A 19,249-nucleotide genomic window follows, 5' to 3' on the forward strand; every position below is an offset into this window, starting at 1 on the left:
TAAATCGCTCCGACGATTATGGATCGGGTGTATGCACAGATCGCCAAGGAAACGATCACCTTTAGACCAAACGATGACGTTGTGAGAGAAAGCCTTCGTGAAGGCAATTACGCCTCGCTAATGATAGAAACAGAAATGGCGTGATATCTTTACACCGTTTTACCCACCTACGCCTGGAGACATCACAGTACATCGTAATGAAACCTATGGCCCCGCACAAAGGAACCGGCTAGACGTCTTCGTTCCCGCCGATATTGTGCGCGCCAACCCAGTGTTGGTGTATATTCATGGGGGCGGCTTCTTTTCTGGGGATAAGCAATGGAACGAGAAGGTATGAGTACTCGCATCACGTCCTGAATCGTTTGGTCTCATCCACCTCACATACCTTAGGTCTATTCGAACGTTGGCTACCACTTTGCGCAGCAGGGCATTGTCACTGTAATAGCGAACCATCAGCTTGTGCCATACATACAATACCCTGGTGGTGCCGACGACATGCAGCTCATACGACAATGGGTTCACGACAATATATCTTCGGATAGATATGGTTGTGGATCGCCGCAAAAGGTGTTTCTTATGGGGCATTCGTCCGGCGGCGCGCATTTATGCATGAATCTTTTTTCTGCTGGTAGGCACTGCCCTGACGACTGAACAACTCAAAGTCCAACCGATCCCGATATAGGTGACCCCAATCGGCCATTCATCGAGCCTCTTGCTCCACCCGTAGCAGGACTACTCCTCATTGACGTGCCGTTCTGGTACAATGCGCACAAGCCTGCTCGTGCTAATGTTCTCCGACATTACTATGGATCCGACGATGAGGACGTATGGGGGGTACGTTGCACTATCCGTCGTTATATGGCTGAGGTTACTAACGGCTTTCATAGCCAAAGTCAGCTCTGGGGTTACTCCAGCGCCTTCCAAACGACTCTACCGTCTTGTAAGTTTCTATCAAGGCGTTACCGTCCGGAAGACAGCTTTGAGCTCAAATGTCATTTTGTAGGGACTCAAGAAAGTTACCAATTTTCATAGGCTCCGTGGAGTGGGAGATGTACGTATTCTATGCTCCACGTGCGGTGATATTCCATGCCGATGGGAACTAAAACTGCCCGCTGTCTTAGTCCAGAAACTGCTGATGCAATGGTCATGTTTCTCGACGCTTACAGGGCTGCGAGCCAACCCATAGCTACTCTCCCAACCCTGCATGTGCTCAAGAATCATAACCATTTAAGGTTCCAGATCATTCCCTCTCAATCTTTAGCAAAACGACTGACACCCTTCAGCAACATTTTGTCCATAGGTACGGACGACACAGCTCAGGCTGACAAGATACTTGAGTTCATGGAAGACTGTTTGGGGTCTAGATAACTTACATTTATGAGTTTATCTTGCCAAAGAGTAGTCTATGTAGTAATCAATTCAGGTTTGATCCCCTTTCAGGAGATCGCGATATAACTTTGATACTTGTACGAGGGTCAGGTGGACACAGGCGTCCTAGATCGAGGACAAACGTGCTACTGCGCAGACAGGAATTATTTTTCATGTCCTATGAAGCCAGCCAGCTCGGTGCATTAGAAGATAATAACATATCCTCATTTATCTCTTTTTCAATCCCTCTGAAGCTTGCCCCTGTCTGTAGATTGTTGTTTATTGCTTCCGTTGATGTCGGTAGTTCGCGATGCCTTCACCCTTACGTGCACAGGCGCGGTGTCCGATAGACGCCAACTCTCATCGAGTTTCGTTAACGAGCAAGACTCCTGGGTTCAGTTCCTTTATAGAGCTACCGGCGGGAAAACAAAAGGCGATCAAAAAGTCTAGAATAAGCGAACAGTGTGTTTAGATTTTAATGTTCTGATAGAATTTATCACAGAGCTACTCTTCCTGCGTAATCTTCGTATTGCAGTCGTGCGCTGAGACGGCAATGTATTGTTGCCATGTTTTTCTCACACATCCATTTGTACAGCACGGTCAATGATATCAGCTACATCATTGAAGCGGGGTGTGATTATGGCGTCAAAATCAGTCGGTGGCGGCCTGCAAACCATTAGAACAGTTCAGAAGAGACATTTTGGCTAACAAAACTTACGAGGCAAGAAAAGCGCCCCAGTCCAATGGGTTCAGACTCGGCAGAACGGGGTTACCCTTTTGATCTCGAGGAGCTTTGATATCGAAAGCCCAAACCATACTTGCAACCACTGCTGGCATAAGCATGTATGTTTCGGGAAGTATGGCACTTACTTACAAAGAAATAATGTCTGCTCTGCAAAATGCACTCCAAGGCACTTTCGGCTTCCACTACGGTACCTGTTAGCGTAAGGTCGCGTGGGTCAATCGAATGAATGTCTCACAAGCCAAAACCAGCATGCGGCAAATCGTTTAATTGACCTGCACTGTCCAAGAACCTTTCGGGTTTAAAGTCATCTGGATCCGGATATAACTTCGAGTCCTGGTGTATGTAATGCGACAATGCGAATACGGTCGCTCCCTTTGGGATCAAGTAGCCCTCGTAAAAGTCATCTTCGACAACAGAGTGAGGAATTGCCACAGGAGCAACTGTTCGCCAGCGGAAGGCTTCCCGAATCATTGCTGTAATGTACGGTATTCGAGATATATCATCGAAGGTTGGAAGCCGGTCTCGTCCAATGGCTCCGTCGATGACTGATTGAGCCTTGGCTAAGACATGGGGAAAATACATGAAGATAATGATGAAGACAATGCTCGTTCCTGTGAGTGTTTCCGTGCCGGCGTCTACCATAGCAGCAGAGATGGTCATACCCTCATATAGACTAATCTGATCCATTTGGGTCTCCATTAGTGTTTGTGCGAGGCTTGGGAAACCATATGTCTTTTCTTTGCTTCTGAGACGAGTTTCGTTCCAGAGCTCAAGAAAGAGACTGTCAGCTTGATGGCGCCATTTAAGGCCCTGCCGTTTCCAACCCATTCCTGGTAACCATGCGGGGAGGTTTTGCAATTCAGGCAAGTAGTCTACCCAGAATCGACCTTGGATCTGCGAAATAAATTGATGATCCGTGACATCATTGATACGATGGACCAAGGGGTTGTCCAGGCTTGGTATCGAATCCCGGGAGAATGTCGTGCGTAGCATGACATTGACTGTAAAGCACTTGATGATGCTGGTAAACCTGTCTGGGTCCCGTACCAGCCGCTGCAATAATAGCCTGGACTCTGGCAGAACGGCTGGATGAGCCCAATGTTTCAGGGTCTTGGCTCTGAGTCGTTCAGCGAGGATCCTGCGCTGCTTCTTGTGCGTGTTGTGGTGAGTGCGAGAGGTCCCAATATACCATCCGTTCTGCGTAACCATCTCTTGCGCCATGATAAGTTGTGGCCTATCACCATACTTGACCATGCGTTTCTGTAGAAGAGCCTGTGCATGGGACATCTTACCCAGAAGGACAGTAGGTTTACCCATGACCCAGAACATGACTATGTCGCCATGTTCCTGAGCCCAGTTACTGTATGTGATCCACGGTCGCTCATTGTTAATGTCGAGAAGGCTTCCCAGAAAGGGTAACCCTTTAGGGCCCGGGGGATAAAGCGGTCTGGGCTTATTGTGTTGCTTTAGAAAGAAACCCAAGATTATGGTGCCAATGGCGATGGCTATAAGGAGATCGAGTGACATCATGAAAACTTGACTGAAAAATAGGCATCCTAGGGTGGCTGACAGCGGGAGGTGAGAAGGAGTTGTTTTTGAAAGGACCAAGTAATGATCAATGGCCCGTTAATCAACGTTGAACAAGATCCGATGTCACTCGGCTATGTACAACGAGCTATGCGCCACTAGCTGCTTGCATATGTCAAGAACATGAACGCGAGATAAGACTTTGGGTATCCCTTATCGGTGCCGAATCTGTGACAAAAGAAGTCTCCACAAATACAGGGCAGAACTTGCAATAGAGCAACCCGTACATGATAATCAGTCTTTTCCTTATCCGCAAACTCCCGAAACAAACCCGGCCGGTGATTACCGGCTATGACTACGGCTAGGGAGATAACCGATCGAGTTTCACAGGGTTAATTCCGGATGACGGCGTATAAATGAGGCAGAATTCACAATGATTTCCAGAAGACTACCAATAATACGTGGAGTAATCTTACCCGTCCGCTTCAATCGTCCATTCAAAGTCTTCTGCTCGCCCATTATGTCAGGCCCGCGATATCCCGCAATTCCTCCTCATGAGCTCACTCCCGAACAGAACGTATTTCATATAGAAATGGAAGACAGGATCCGCAATGGCATGGGTTCAACGTGAGCTTACCTAACCTGTCCAGCTCAAGATAGTTGATGATGCTGATCATGGTATAGTTTCACACTGCAAGACAAAGACGGTGCTTTGCTGGGCCCGTTGTCCATGATGATGTATACACCCGGGTACTCGACCCACACCATGCGTCTCAACAGAGAAGTATTGAATCTTAGGGCACTTGAGCCTGAGCCTACGGAAGTTGCCATCATGGCGGTTCAGGGGTATTTTACTGGCTCGTTTGGGGGATTCCTCATTTACTCCCATTCTCGGATCATCGCGAGTAAAAATTTACTTTCGGAAGATCAAATGCTCAAAATCACACAATCCATCAAGCCCGAGGGCTTGTCTGAGAAGGGAGACATCGCTTTTGAATTGGCAATGAGATTAGTGAAGGGGGGGCAGCCACTGGAAACGGAAATATGGGAGAAGGCCAACGAGATCCTGGGCAAGGAACAGACGCTGCACTTGATACAAGTTATTGCGTATTACTGCCTACACGGGGTCACACTAAACGCTGGAATTGTTGGTGTTCCTGAGGGTGAAAGGATATGGGAAACATAGACATGGTATCCTCACGTAACTAAATTCCTCACTTACATCAACTTTTTTCTTCTCACCATTCAAAAGTTGACTTTCCTACTGCGGAAAGACTATGAAGAATGTTCCAATGTCTGTCTCACGCTGCTTACCAATTGATTTGGTAACAAAGTTTGAGCAGGATAGCATCTCGCAGACGCACATTTGCCAAGCTTGACTCTGTTGGCCAAAACGATTCAAGTCGTGACTGAACAGATCAATGTGCTCAATGGAGCCGGAATAATTTCAAATCAAGTGTTTAGCCGATGAGATACGGAAGAAGCATCGGGACAGAGTGCAGAGTGGGACAAAGGAGTGTGGGAACACAGCCGTGCGGGGGTAAGCTTGCACCATTACCCTATTGAGCTGGGTAGTGGCGTAAGAAACTGAAGCTGCAGCTTAGCGAAGCTCTTGCGTCGCTTGAGAACAAGGTATGGATCCCTGTGCGGGTGGAGAAGTTGGTGATGAATCGGGGCGATGATATGGCTATACATAATCGGCAGCAGCGATTCCATCCTCTATAATTCGAAGCCAAGCTTGTGAAACAATTCAAAATACCACAAACCCCAAGAAGCTCCAGTCACTTTGTTGTTCAAAATCTTCATCATCATGGCCGAGAGACTTGTCCCCGTCATTTCACTCCACGGTACGTAACGCACGAGATAACCTTGGCGACTGTATCCCTAACATGCGCTGCAGACTTCGAGAGTCGCAAGAAGGCGATCACTGAAGAGCTTGTGCAAGCAGCTGAGTTCGCAGGTTTTTTCATATTAGTCGATCATGGCATCACTGTAGATGAGATTGAAGCGCAATTCGCCATTTCCAAGGCATTTTTCGACCTCCCGACAGTAACCAAGGCAAAGACTTCTCATGACACAAATACAAATAACGGATGGGAATACAAGGTGAGGCTTCAGACTTCTATTCGCAAAGCTGAATTTTGATTTGAGCTGAAGTATATTCCGTGAGAAATAGGCTCAGCTACGTCAGAGCACTGGATCGTATGATCAGAAGGAGTCGTTATGGCTGATGCCTCGTTCACAATGGCCTAGCGATACAGACGTTCCTCTTTTCAGCCAGACGACTGAAAGTTTCATGGAAAAATGTTCCGGCATATCGTATAAAATCTGTGAGTTGGCTGCTCCTTACTGACATGACCGTATCGCGGCTTAATTACGCATTTTGATCTCACTTTCATCACGCAGTGTCATGCTTCTCTGTCGCTCTCGGCTTTCCCGAAGACTACTTCGTTCGCGCCAATGACGTGAAGCAGTCCGACTGCATGACCCAGTTGCGGCTCATCCATTATCCGCCTATGGAGAATGCAGCGGGCATGTGGCGAGCCGGTACGCACACAGACATAGGGTGCTTGACTTTGCTCTTCCAACGAGATGGCGAAGACGGCCTAGAAATTTGCCCAGGTCGGGAGTCGTACACTAGCTTCGGTATGGGTGATGTCTTCACACCACTCCCCGCCAAGACAGGGCCTATCGTGGTCAATATTGGAGACATGATGAGTAAGACTTTTCCAGTAAATCCCTCAAGAGAGCAAGGAGAGTATCTCATAACCTTCTTTTTTCCTCCAAACAGTGGCCTGGTCCGATGACCGACTCAAGAGCAACTTCCACCGTGTTCGTGCCAAGGATTTGGGCGAATCTCCTTCTCGCTATTCAATTGCGTACTTCAATCAGGGCAGGAGAAGCTTCATACTCCAAGGCCCGCTCAAGAAGTAGTTAGTTTTCCACCTTTACTTATGTGTGTCTGTCTTCAAGTGGACATTCTGACTTTATTTTCAATAGCCCTGCAATGACAGTCGGCCAGTGGTTTGATGACTCGGTATCAAAGAACTTTGGACGTTGAAAGGCGGCGAATTTGTATTGCATGAAGATAGTCATCTGAACTCAAAAGAATTTTTGAGTTTTGGCTTTATATTGTTGAAGCACCTGTTCTTGAAATGTTAGCGTTCCTTAGACATGGTAATGGCTACTGATATGTCTCATGATTTACTTTTGAAAACTAACAGCCATCACCGAGCCATCGTCAAAAAAGCACTTCGCAAATTGCTCCCCTAAGGTACCTCCATTTCTCGGAGTCGCTCCTGCGGCTTCGCAAGCACAACCAACGGTCTGCGTGTTAATATTTGCGTTTTCTCCCTTTTTCCCTTGATTCTCCTACCCGAAATGGGGGCGGGGGCGGTGTTTGGTTCTTATATCTCTACTTGTTTCAACTTTATAGATGTCGCACATGTTGAGTCATTAGTCAGGTTCGATTGATCTCATGATGGGGTGCGGTAAGTATCAAGCATACTCATGAGTCTGAGACCCTTTTAAGAGAGCTAGACACGCTATTATCTGTATAGAATGGGAATCATACGACGGCATGTGTTGTCAACGGTGGAATCAATGTTTGATCCAGAGCACTTCGGTAAACATATTCTGACTATAATGTTGTCATTCTTTGAGTATCACTGCTCTAGCCAGCTGAGATGCCACCAAGCATTTCCTTCTTTTCTGTCTGCCACAAACGAAAAACCTTCTTACGGGGCGGCAAGACCTGTCTAGTACGTCATATTCACCATGATTGTCTTTGGTTCAGTGAAGGCCTTGAGCGCATAAGCGCCACACTCTCTTCCTATGCCGCTCTCCTTAACCCCTCCGAATGGTACGTTGAAGAAGTTCAAACTGATACAATTGACACCAACCATGCCGGATTCGAAGTCAGACGCGACTCGCAAGGCTTTGTTGATATCTTGGGAAAATACACCAGCCATAAGACCAAAGCTTGTACCATTGGACAGGGCCATTATCTCCTCTTCAGTCTTGAACCTGCGGAGAACTGAAATGGGCCCAAAAATCTCATGCGTATGGATCTCCGACCCTACATCAACGTCCGTGAAGACTGTGGGTTCCAGAAAGAATCCCTGACGGAAAGTATTCAGTACAGAAGGGTATGATACAGAAGCCGGATTATACTAACCTTGTCCCCTATTCGCGCACCTCCAAGCGCCAGAGTTCCTTGCCCGTTCTGGCCACGGGCAATGAACCCCATAACACGATTGAACTGTGCTTGGTCGATCAAAGGGCCCAGCGAGCCATTCGTCTGGTTCTTCATAGCCTCCGACTTGGCTTTTAGCGCTTCTAAATAAGCCTCAAGGAAGCGATCGTAAATCCCCTCTTGGACGTAGACGCGGCTAGCAGCAAAACAGACCTGCCCAGAATTCATCGTGATTCCCTGAACGGTCCACCTAACCGCGTTCTCAAGATTGCAGTCATCGAAGACTACTGCAGGTGACTTGCCTCCTAGCTCCAGAGTCACTCGTTTCAAGTTGGACTTAGCAGCCATCTCTTGAATCTTCCGACCCGTAGGTCCGCTTCCGGTGAATGTGATCTTTCGAATACGCATGTGACTAGCTAACAAGGAGCCAGTTTCTCCATCTCCACTTAGGATCTGAAAAACACCGGGGGGGAAGCCAGCAGCTTTGACAAGTGAGCCGAACGCTAGGGGAGACAAGGACGCCTTTTCTGACGGCTTGAGAATGAAACAATTTCCAGAGGCGAGTGCTGGGGCTGCTTTGAGACCTATTGTGATCAAGGGACCGTTCCAAGGGATGATTGCCGCTGTTACTCCGAGAGGCTCGTGTCGCACAATCTTGAGAAAGCCGTCATCTTGTGGGAAAGACTCACCAGCGAGCTTATCGATCCAGCCGGCATAGTAACGAATTCCTTCAATTGCGCCGGCGATTTCATCTGAAGTAGACGTCATTGAAGCCCCAATCTCCAAACGGCTGATGCTTGCCAAGCTTTCCGCATGTTCTTCCATCAGATCCGCAAGCTTGAACAGCATTTGCCGACGCCGATTGGCTTGGACATGCTTCCAAGTCCTGAAAGCATCTTCAGCGTATGCCACTGCCAAATCGACATCTTCTTCTCCTGCTACAGGGATCTGATCTGATAGGAGAGCTCCATCTCTGGGGTTGTATGTTGCAAGTGTTCTGGTGTTCTTTGCGTCGACGTACTCATTATTTAGAAAAAGCTGCCCAGGAAGGTGGGCCGTCGAGTATGGTATAACCATGATAAACAGAGTTTTAGACAACCGCGTAGATTTGGCAATGATCAAAGTTAAGGAATGAAGAGAAAAAAGACAACAAGAGAAACTTCATGTCAAGTGGTCGAGATATAAACACAAGTGCAGGTTTCATCGGCCCTTGCGGGCTCCCATTAGGCGAACGATCTAAGCACACTTTATGAACCACCTCGTTGATCTGCGATAAGCGCCGACCCCTGCAAAAAAAAAAAAAAAAAAAGCCGTAGTGACTGACCAAAGGCAGGAAGCCAACAGAACTTAGCCGGTTAGGACGATGCGACACCTCCCAAGATCCAGTTGTGAGGGTGATAAGAGTGGTGCTAATTGTATCAACAGCTGGATCACCAAACGTATCATGGACTAATCCAAGTTGGGGTGGCTGATTGAATCACAGACAAACCTTACTAGCGTTGATAACACAGTCTCTACCGTACTACAATCAATCCCATGTGCTGTGAGAAAGGTTGCAGTTGCGGTGGGTAAGGGGGTTTGACCCCGCATCGAACTCAGAAGAGGGGCGCTCTACTGATTCCAAAGGACGATTGAGGCAATCTGGGCTAGGCTTAGAACCACCCTTACGAACTGCAATGGAAGCTGAACAGATGGGGCAGAACACGCCTTCGCTCCCCAGGCGATTGACTCGACATCCGAATCACTTTCAGTATTATGGCCGGGCGGAAGGCTAAGGATTGAGGGCTGAGCATTTGATAACGAGAGCGTATCGAGGCATGGACACTGCGTATCGTGTAATAAGGTAGGCTGTGAGATGCCATTTGTAACAAAATTTGAGTTGAAAAGCCATCTGTCCAACTTATCTCTTAACAAAACTATGTACAGAATTACCCACATGCACTCAAAACTGACCAGCTTAGCGGAGCCGAAACGATGCATGCGATTCAGGTGTTGAACGGTAACATTGATATCAACACTGCCGTCAAGATTTGCCGGAGTTCGTTTCCACTGAAAGGTGGAGAAAAGGCTGATAGGTTCGGGGCAAGCAGTTAGGGGTGCGTCACACCACAACAATGCTGAACAGCCAACGAGGCCAGACTTATGCCGGCCAGCAGCTCTGCCGTCGGGTAAGTTCCCTTCGCTCTAGTAGTGCCTGCTGGATAAGAGGAATACTACCGTTCTAACATACCTTGCTATGGGTAGTAGGGCGCCGGCCCGCTTCCGCTTATCTGTGCGGACCGTCACTTATCCACGGCTGTTCAGTGAAAGATATTAAGAATTTAGAATATTCGTCCGCAAATTCTCCCAATCGCGACCCACACGTGTTATGCCTTTGTGTTGGATTTACAGCCTGTCTTTCACTACTCATTCTTACAAATCGTGACATGTGCTGCAGAGACGGGTACGGTAGTATGACATAGCACGGCACCGCCATTTTTAGTCTTCGAGGTATCTGGAGAGGTCAAGATAGAAGTCTGATACAAACACGGATCGGCGAGGCCGTACTGGTGGACATTTTGTGGGTGGCTAATGTAGTGCAGTCCAGCTGGTGACATAAGAGCTGAGTAGGCTGTGGTTGATAACACAGCCTAATAACAAGTATCACCATCGTTGATGCCGTAGTCATCGTTATTAACCCTCACCTGTAGAAGGTTTATCGGCTCACAGTCGGCAGGAAGCTGGGTCTACTGTCGCTCTCAGACACCTACTGCATTCTTGGCGCTAATTCGAATTGGGACTGACCAATGCTTCTCTTATCTAAGATAAGTCGCTGCTAGAGATACATGACGGCTCTTGCCCCGGTACTGATGAGTATCTTCCGGCTGTGTTCTAAACCCAGAAGAAGCGAACAGAGCCAGCTGTATCATATGTTCCGGCGCTAGATGGACACTTGATAGGGCTCTCGATTCGCCAGCGTGCATTGATTAACCTCCAGCCAGCATCTCTGATCAGATTCATCATCCACAAGACCTTTAAGTAAAGCTTCAGCGGACTCAGAACATACAGAAACTTTGTATTGACTTGACTCGGTGAGATATACAAAGACCCTCACAGAGATACAGCCATGTCATTGCCAAACAGCGCTCCTCACGTGGGTACCGTCAATTACGATCAGGCACAGGTGCCTGGGACCGTCTATCTTATTGATCTAGACGGGCATCTGAACGCTTGTCATGAGAGCCGACGTAGCGACATCGTCCTTGTTCCTACCCCATCAGTAAGAAACATTCTCAGATCGTCATTTGGTCCATGGCTGGCTCACCATCCAATCTGCTCAGAGTGATCCCGATGATCCATTGAACTGGAGCCCTGTGCGCAAGCGGGTTGGGCTTCTTTGTTCCATCACCTACTGTACGACGGTTGGTATTTGCTCGGCGGCTCTATACTCCGTTCTGGGCGATATTTCGGCGAATTCAGATCTTTCCCTGGCCGATCTCAACGCAGGAACCGGCTACATGTTCTTGTTCGCAGGCATAGGCTGCTTAGCATTCCAGCCACTCGCGCTTCAGTTTGGAAAACGACCAGTCTATTTGATGAGCTTACTTGGGAACCTTGGAATGATGCTTTGGGCACCGTATACGACCTCAAAAGGAGAATGGTTCGCTAGTAAAATTCTGCAGGGGTTGTTTAGCGCACCGTTGGAGAGTCTCTGTGAAATAACTATTGCCGACCTGGTGAGTAGTTGATATTTCTGGCTTTTACAGCAGTCTTTAACTGATTCATCGTCTAGTATTTTGTCCACGAGCGTGGCTTCTACATGTCCTTCTATGCCCTTGCCCTCTCCGGGAGCAGTATGTCTGCGCCAATATTTGCTGGTCTGATTGCAGCTGGACAGTCTTGGAAATGGGTATTTGTAAGTTGTAAATATGGAATTTGAGATAGCTGTTCCGTTATTGGACTTTGGAAACTGATGACGGCCTCCAGTTCTGGTGCGCGATATTGTGTGCTGTCACAATCGTCGTGCTTTTCTTTTTCTTGGAGGAGACAAACTACAAGCGGTCAAATGTACCCGTTGTCCTAGGCGGAGTCAACAACCCGATCTCGCTGGAGGCAACTTTGTCCGGAGACAGAAAACCAGACACCGGTACCGTCCAAAGTAATATGAACCCTGGCATCGAGTCGAAAGGGACACAGGTCACGTACCTAAAACAACGATCTTTCTTGGACAAGTTGAAGCTTTTCGACCGGGCACGAATGGGATCTAACGGAGCCTTCCTACCTATGCTTTGGCTCCCATTCAAATGCATGCGGCTTCCTTTGATCGTTTTCTGTGGCTTCTATTACGGCTCGAGCTTAGTCTGGTACAGCGTACTCAACGGCACCGCAGCACTAATACTGGAGGGCCAGTATGGATTCTCGACGACTGCCATCGGTGCCTCCTTTGTGGCTCCCCTCCTTGGTGTGTTTGCTGGCTCCGCGTACACGGCATATTTCGGCAATCCATGGACACTGCATCAAGCACGCAAGAACAACGGCATACTCGAGGCCGAGCATCGCCTGTGGCTCCTGACGCCACCGATAATGCTTCTACCGTTGGGGTTGGTGCTGTGGGGCGTGGGAGCGGCACAGAAAGTCCACTGGTTCGGCGTGCTCTTCGCTATGTTCATAGTATCCGGCACGAGCGCGCTTTCAGTACAAGGCTCGACTACGTACTGCATCGAAAGCTACCACCTAATCAGCGGCCAGGCCATGGTTTCCATTATGCTGATTCGCAACACGATGAGTTTTGCTGTCAACTACGGGCTAACGACCTGGGTCACAAATATGGGGCTCCAGAATGCTTTCATCCTTGCCGCGGTCGCAGGTGCATTTCAGACGGCGTCGGTGCTTCCCGTCATTAAGTGGGGTAAGGTGTTGAGGAAACGGAGTGTTTCAACTTACTTCAAGTATGCAAACCTATGAGTGTTAGTTTGCCCTGCATTGTTGCCATCGATTTCACGAAGTATGCTACTTGGAGTTAGAGAGTGTTGTTATTGTCGCGCGATTCTCTGTTTCCAATACGCGAGTAGTATTTGTAAGCACATTATGGGACCATCCCCTTATTGGTAGATTGCCCCAGCTGGTACGTCTCTTGGTTTTACCTTTGACGTGGGGATTCCATAGGGACGCATGCTTCTCTAGGACGCGTCACATCATTTGCCTCTGCTTAAGGTAGCTGAAGCAAGCAGTATTTCCCTGTGAAGGCAGTGAATGCAATTGTGTCAATACGTCTGTTGCTGTTATCCTACTAGGCTGTGATCATAATACCCTATTGGACAACCTCTCATAACTATGAAAAGCTACCTTCTCTCTGCTAGGCCTCTACGATCCCAAAAATTGCCCTATCTCTGGTGCGTTGCTGGAATTTATAGCCCATCAGGGCCAGCTGGTCGCAATAGGCAATTAATTCCAGCTGGGACAGTGAGAACTCGTTACAGATCTGTTTCACGTAACTAATGATTGTATCGAAAAATTGATATGCTAGACACCTCATTATGGACTTACAAGACCTAGGACGCACAAGGTAATTAGTCATTAGACCCCATTCGGCCCCGAAAGTCTCTCATCTCCACTATTCTTGTTGATTGGTACAACGAGTCTTAAACAAAGCGTCCGGACAATATCCGTAATATCGGACCTTGTTTCTCGCTGTTGGGCCAGCCAATGAATGAGCTCGGAAACGTTCACTCTTTTGGGATAGCTTCTTGGACTGCCATTTGTAAGCTGATGTAGATCCCCTGCAATGTCCCTTGGCCTTATAAATCCTGCCCGACATATTGGTTTTTTGATCATTGAGTAAGGTAAATACTCTCAATTCCATATATACATTTGCTTCCATATCCTTTGAGCCATCTCAGAATCGTATATCTCTTTATTTACCAAGCAGATACGAGACAGCAGTTGCTTACCATGACTCCCGCCACATTCTCCTCCTTGGTCGAGGCCCGTTACCAGAATCACACCGCAAACGCCCAAGATGGCCCCCACACGCCAACCATCGAGTTACTGTTGCGTCACCAATCAGTCCGCAAGTTTCTTTCTGATGCCCTTCCTCCAAATGCACTAGAAATGTTTGTCGCAGCTGGTCAGAGTGCATCAACCTCTTCTATGCTGCAGAATTGGAGTCTTATTGCCATCCAAGACCTAGCACACAAAGATGCGGTTGCTACGCTCTGCGGTGATCAGGACTTCATCCGCCAAGCGCCTCTTTTTCTCATTTTCTGCACCGATCTACATCGCATGAGCCACCTTTGCGAGAAATACAACCAGACAGGCGAGGCACTTGATAAACTGGATCTGTTCATGCAAGGCACGCTGGATGCCGCTATCGCGGCTCAAAACATCACCATCGCGGCTGAATCTCTCGGGCTTGGCGTATGTTACGTAGGAGCGGCACGAAACAATGCGGCCCAACTGGCACAGCTTTTGCGCATCCCTGAGCGCTGTGCTCCCGTTTTTGGGCTTGCCGTCGGAAAGCCTGACCCTGTTTCAAACCCTCCTGCTATTAAGCCACGTTTACCTATCGGAGAGGTTCTCCATCGTGAGCGTTGGAACGATGATAGGCAAGACGAGCTTATTGCTTCTTACGACGACGCACTGGGTGCTTTTTACTTTGGTCAGGAGAAACTTGGACGGAAGACTTGGAGCGATCATACGAGCCGCCATGTGTCTACTACTAACCTTGATGGACGCGAGGTTTATAGAACAACTTTGGGTAACCGAGGATTCAAGCTTGATTAGTTAATGCAGAAGAAGTAGTGTATGGGTCTACCTGGATCACGTCTTAAGTTGAAGACTCACGGTTGCTATTTTGTCACGAGTTAGAGCACGCAGCAATGGGCATACGGAGTGTGGTAAAGTGGCTTAACCTATAGAAGTGGAAATAGACAAAAGAGAAAGATCTATGTACAGGACGTAAGTGACTCCTATGAGCTTGCCATAGGAATTGAAGTTTCGACTTGTCCATAGGTCATGTTCATCCTCTGTTTCCGTTATCAGCTTTGGAAGGTCTATTAGCGTTACTGTAGTGTAACGTGGGGAGGCCGAACGTAAGGTTATGGTTATGCTAATAGCTACTCGCTCTATAACGAGGTGGATTTTGTTATACTTGCGATTATCTATAATAGGAGTGCTATATTAATAGACGTAGGATCTTATAATACGTGATTTATGCGCAATAGGTGCGGAAGAAAGCCTTAGATATCGGATATAGAATTATAAGTGACTTTTACTACCGTTCTCGTAGCACTACTTAGTCTAATAAGCCGTGAGGAAAGGCTCCTAGTACCTTGTGAGAAGTATAATGACGCATTTTGCTATATCCTAAGTGTGCTTATCGTTTCTATATGCTAATTAAATAAAGATTAAGGTATATATAGGAGCGTTGACGACTTGCTGTTATGGGCATACCTGCTTGCGAGAGTTACTGTTGAGCCTCTTAAGCTTAATAGAGGAAATTGAGTTTATTTACTAAGCTCTATTAGTGATTTGTCCCTGTTAGAAGCTCGATTCCGGTGACTGAGCAGAACCCGATTTACTCCTTAGCTTCCAAAATACTAGTTCGGTCCTATCTTGAGCATGGGCAATCTCGTGGTACGCAAAACATGTGTCTCAGAGGGATTTTAAATCGTGGTCAAAGTGGCCTGTTTGATGGGGGAGGGAAGATACTATTGAATCGGGCTATTGATTGAGCAAATGCTCATTCACCTTTTCCTACAGATCCTATGCCTGTGAACGGTTATGCTTCAAATCTTCCTCTATTACGGGCAGATATATCGGTTCTATCGTCATCTCTCCAAGGTGATTTGGCCCACTAAAACATAGAGTGTCCATGCAGAGACACAGAAGGTGCACTTGTAGACTCTAGCTCGCATCCCTTGCTGCAACACCCTGCCAGCCACTTGTAGTTGCTCTACTTATTCTTCCTCATTGACCGGGAGTGACCAGGCTGCCAGAGTCCTGCGTCCTGACTCCCTTTCGTGGGCTAGTAAGATTAGGTCATTAGGCTTTAATATTCTCTATTATTATAGCTATCCCCTAATATTATAGCCTTTTACTATTGTTTTTTCTTCTAACTAGTAATAGTTATAAAAAGAAACCTTAAAATAGGATTATAGGTGAAAACCTAAGATAAATATTAGTGACAAAGGCCGATATTAATATATGACCCTCCCTAGAACTATTCTTATAGAAGATAGTTTATAATTAGTAATAAACCTAGTAAACCTATATTAAAAACCCCAATTATTATAGTTACTCTTATAACACCTACCCAGACTTACCCCCCTATTTTTAAATATTATTTTGACGAGGAACTCTCTTTTACTAGGGCTTATGGCCGCGGGTATTAGAACAGGCGTTTCTCAAGCATTTTTTTTCTAGTCTCTATAATCTTTCTCTATTTTTGTTATTATAAGTATCGTAAGACTATTAATATAAAAGCTATTAGCCCCAGACCTTTAAGAGATTATAGGGAGATGGTAAGATATTGAAAAGACTATAATCCCCCTTACGTAATGAACTATTCAGAATATCGGGTAGAGTAGCTTGCTAATCATCACTATACGCACCGTATAGGGGATCTCAAAAGAAGACATATAGCATCGTCGATAACTTCCTCCTTGGCCAAGGACTTTTAATGATCGGCACTGAAGTTGAGAAAAGATTGGAACATTTAGCACAGCTACCACACCATTAAGATTCACAGGTAACTTCTGGGCTGCACTTTTCTGAAAAAGAAAAAGCGTGAATACTTGATTGATACGTGTCTAAGCAATTTGGGGTGTCGAAGATTGATCTTCAGAAGCAATATACGAAACAAGACAAATAACCAAGAGCAGCGCAAAGCAGGGATTAACCGTCTGGTTGATTCACAAGAGCATTTGAGCATACATTGTGCTTCTCTTTATGCGGGCTGCAGGCCCACAAGAGTTCCCGGAGCGGGGAATTGTTTGCCGTTAATCTCCTGCTCACTGAAGAGGAAGTTGCGGTCGTTTTCGAGGTCAGCAATAACGCGCCTCTCATTCTGCGGCGGATACTGCGAGGGCGTTTCCGGCTTGGGGTCGACCAGGCAGGCTCGACCATCAGCGGCTTTCACGTAGTCGGCGTTGATGCCAGGGGTTGTCCAGAAGACCATATTCGGGTCCAGCTCAGATTTGAGGGCAGAGAGACGGCGGTAATTTGAGCCCCAAAAAGAAGTCGACCATTCGGGCTCATCAGCGCTGGCCTGGTCATCTTGTCAGCGTAGTTCTCTTATTCAGGGCACGATCAACAAACCTCGCAGATATATGTGCCCATGTCTGGCGCGAGCTCGCGGAGCTCATCAACGTTGGTGGTATTAGATTTGAAGCCGTTTAGCAAGACGGTAGCCTTTCTCCAGCCGGGGTTGACGGCAGTGTTCGATCCATTTCCAACCGCCATGCCGGGCGATGTCATCAAGACGCCAAAGTTTCCTCCCGTCTTTCGAAGCGCATGTGTAAGATTGGGGCTCTTCAGGTGCTCGTCGCCAAGGAGACGACTGTCAAAGGGGACGACGCCATGATTGCGAGGTAAGTCGGTAGAATTAAAAGCCTCGAGCTGTCCGTATGTTTCCTGGAAGAACTCCTTGTAGCTATCGAAATGGAAATGTTTGCTCTGAAAAGGAGTCATGCCTTCATATGTCTGCATCTTTTCGAGAATTGGACCCCAGACTTCGTTCGCATCTTGCGCGTTCGCCAATGGTCCCGGGTGGATGGCGTGACACCTGATGTTGTCGTTGAGGACGAACAAGTACGCGGAGATGCCCTTCTCCTGGAGTTCCGGCAGCACAGAAAACAGGTATGCCAGGGCTTCGCTGGTAGGAGTTTTGCCGCTCTCTGCATCGGTGTCGTTAATCACGAGGGTGGAGTTAATGTACCAATGGAAGCCGAGGATGGGGATAGTAGGATACACTTTCCATGTTGCTTCGACGACAACGCCAAACGTACCGCCTCCGCCACCTCTGATAGCCCAGAAAAGATCAGAGTTGGATACTTCATTGGCGACGCGGAGTTCGCCGTCCGGCGTGACAACTTTAGCCTCAAGCCACTGGTCTACACCAAGGCCATACTGTGCAGTGAGGGGCCCATATCCTCCATTTTGACCCCATCCACCCCCGATTGCCACTCCTTGCTATTGCAAGTTAGTTTTGGGAAAGTGTCAAAAGTACGGAGTTCATACAGCTGTGCCGCCCACAATGAATAAGCCAGAGGATTCTAGACCGTAGTTCATAGCCAGACTTCCCATGGCCGGATTGAACGTGACTGCCGCCTGTGAACCACTTTCGGGTTCGATCGTCTTCAATTCCTCATCAGCCGCAGGGCTCTCAACACCCTCCTTGGTTGCAGTGAATGACTTTAAGACTCTGGCTCCTCTAAGAAGCGACAAGTCAATGATTAGTCCAGAACCGGCGTCGCTGCGGCCGAGTTCGTCATGCCCGGTTGTGATGATAGTGAGGCGAATGTTCTTCGAGGCGGCGAACTTGACGGCGTTTTGAACCTCCGAGTAGCTCTTGGCGCGGATACGGTAGTTAGGAAGGGGTCCGTTGGCGTCGCTTGAAGTTTGGTTGATGATTCCGGGTAGCCTTGCTTGCCACTCCTCAGCCGTGGGCCAGTCGTCGTCAGTAGGAAGCTTGGAGCATCCAGATGGCGCAACAGCCGCTGAGCAAGCTTGAAGTCCGAGAAGAATGATGAAACAACGAATGAACGAGTGGTTAAAGTGTGCCATTGTCGAGTTATTATTGAGATTGTGCTTGAAGTACAGAAAGAGGTTTGAAGAACGAGACCTTGAACCAATATATATCTACCTGTCTGTCTCCTAGATATCCACACTCCACAAATGAGGTTGCCTGTGGTGTCTTCCTTCCGAGCTTCTGCAAAGTGCTTGTCGTCTTTCTCGTTTTTCACTGGCTCCTCGCCATCGCTCTCGCTCGCATTCGTGTAAGTAATCCGAGTCCCCACCTTTTCGTTTGCTCCCTTCTGTTCGGATTACTCGGCCGTGGGCACTTTCAGACTCTGGAGACAAGTGATAAACCTGACTCTGGCACCGGAACCACCCGATGAATCCGAATACGTTAGCGAGACTCCATGTTGCTTCCAGCTGTTGCAATTTTTGTACCTGTCGTGCAGAAATTAGTGCAGTGGCAAAATGCTCGATTACAGAAATTCTTCTATCATGTTTTCTGCGAGCTCGCATTGTCGCTGTATATGAGACTCATCTATTTATGGCTCTTTGCATAACGAATATCGAGAACGTCGACACATTTTCAACTTCTGCTGGATTGCCGTCTGAGACAGACCTGGGGCATACAAGCTTACCCAAGAAAGTCAGCACAGCCAGGTTCGGTTTCAAAGTTGATTCCATGTCCAGCTGCCGTA

At 47.6% G+C, this 19,249-nt stretch overlaps 6 protein-coding genes across 6 annotated transcripts; 3 read left to right on the forward strand and 3 right to left on the reverse strand.

Moving 5' to 3' along the window:
* Positions 1-2,344: 2,344 nt before the first annotated feature.
* On the reverse strand, positions 2,345-3,367 carry CCOS01_15420 (uncharacterized protein; the record flags this gene model as incomplete). Its single annotated transcript, XM_060463559.1, has 1 exon — positions 2,345-3,367. One exon carries the CDS (start codon positions 3,365-3,367, stop codon positions 2,345-2,347), a length of 1,023 nt encoding a protein of 340 aa, XP_060305703.1.
* Positions 3,368-5,450: 2,083 nt separating this feature from the next.
* Positions 5,451-6,574, forward strand: CCOS01_15421 (2OG-Fe(II)oxygenase superfamily protein; the record flags this gene model as incomplete). Its single annotated transcript, XM_060463560.1, has 5 exons — positions 5,451-5,487; positions 5,541-5,746; positions 5,817-5,970; positions 6,047-6,358; positions 6,432-6,574. The coding sequence occupies 5 exons, from the start codon at positions 5,451-5,453 to the stop codon at positions 6,572-6,574; spliced, it is 852 nt and encodes a 283-aa protein (XP_060305704.1).
* Positions 6,575-7,398: 824 nt separating this feature from the next.
* CCOS01_15422 (aldehyde dehydrogenase) lies at positions 7,399-8,912 on the reverse strand (the record flags this gene model as incomplete). Its single annotated transcript, XM_060463561.1, has 2 exons — positions 7,399-7,761; positions 7,818-8,912. The coding sequence occupies 2 exons, from the start codon at positions 8,910-8,912 to the stop codon at positions 7,399-7,401; spliced, it is 1,458 nt and encodes a 485-aa protein (XP_060305705.1).
* Positions 8,913-10,941: 2,029 nt separating this feature from the next.
* Positions 10,942-12,779, forward strand: CCOS01_15423 (uncharacterized protein; the record flags this gene model as incomplete). The annotated part of the gene is made up of 4 exons (XM_060463562.1): positions 10,942-11,094; positions 11,156-11,551; positions 11,608-11,730; positions 11,802-12,779. The coding sequence occupies 4 exons, from the start codon at positions 10,942-10,944 to the stop codon at positions 12,777-12,779; spliced, it is 1,650 nt and encodes a 549-aa protein (XP_060305706.1).
* A 987-nt stretch (positions 12,780-13,766) lies between these two features.
* Positions 13,767-14,597, forward strand: CCOS01_15424 (uncharacterized protein; the record flags this gene model as incomplete). The annotated part of the gene is made up of 1 exon (XM_060463563.1): positions 13,767-14,597. The coding sequence occupies one exon, from the start codon at positions 13,767-13,769 to the stop codon at positions 14,595-14,597; it is 831 nt and encodes a 276-aa protein (XP_060305707.1).
* A 2,164-nt stretch (positions 14,598-16,761) lies between these two features.
* Positions 16,762-18,599, reverse strand: CCOS01_15425 (isoamyl alcohol oxidase; the record flags this gene model as incomplete). The annotated part of the gene is made up of 3 exons (XM_060463564.1): positions 16,762-17,082; positions 17,133-18,005; positions 18,054-18,599. The coding sequence occupies 3 exons, from the start codon at positions 18,597-18,599 to the stop codon at positions 16,762-16,764; spliced, it is 1,740 nt and encodes a 579-aa protein (XP_060305708.1).
* Between the last annotated feature and the right edge of the window lie 650 nt (positions 18,600-19,249).

Source organism: Colletotrichum costaricense, assembly GCF_030867565.1.
Source record: "Colletotrichum costaricense strain IMI 309622 chromosome Unknown Scaffold_24.1, whole genome shotgun sequence".
Taxonomy (NCBI): Eukaryota; Fungi; Ascomycota; class Sordariomycetes; order Glomerellales; family Glomerellaceae; genus Colletotrichum; species Colletotrichum costaricense.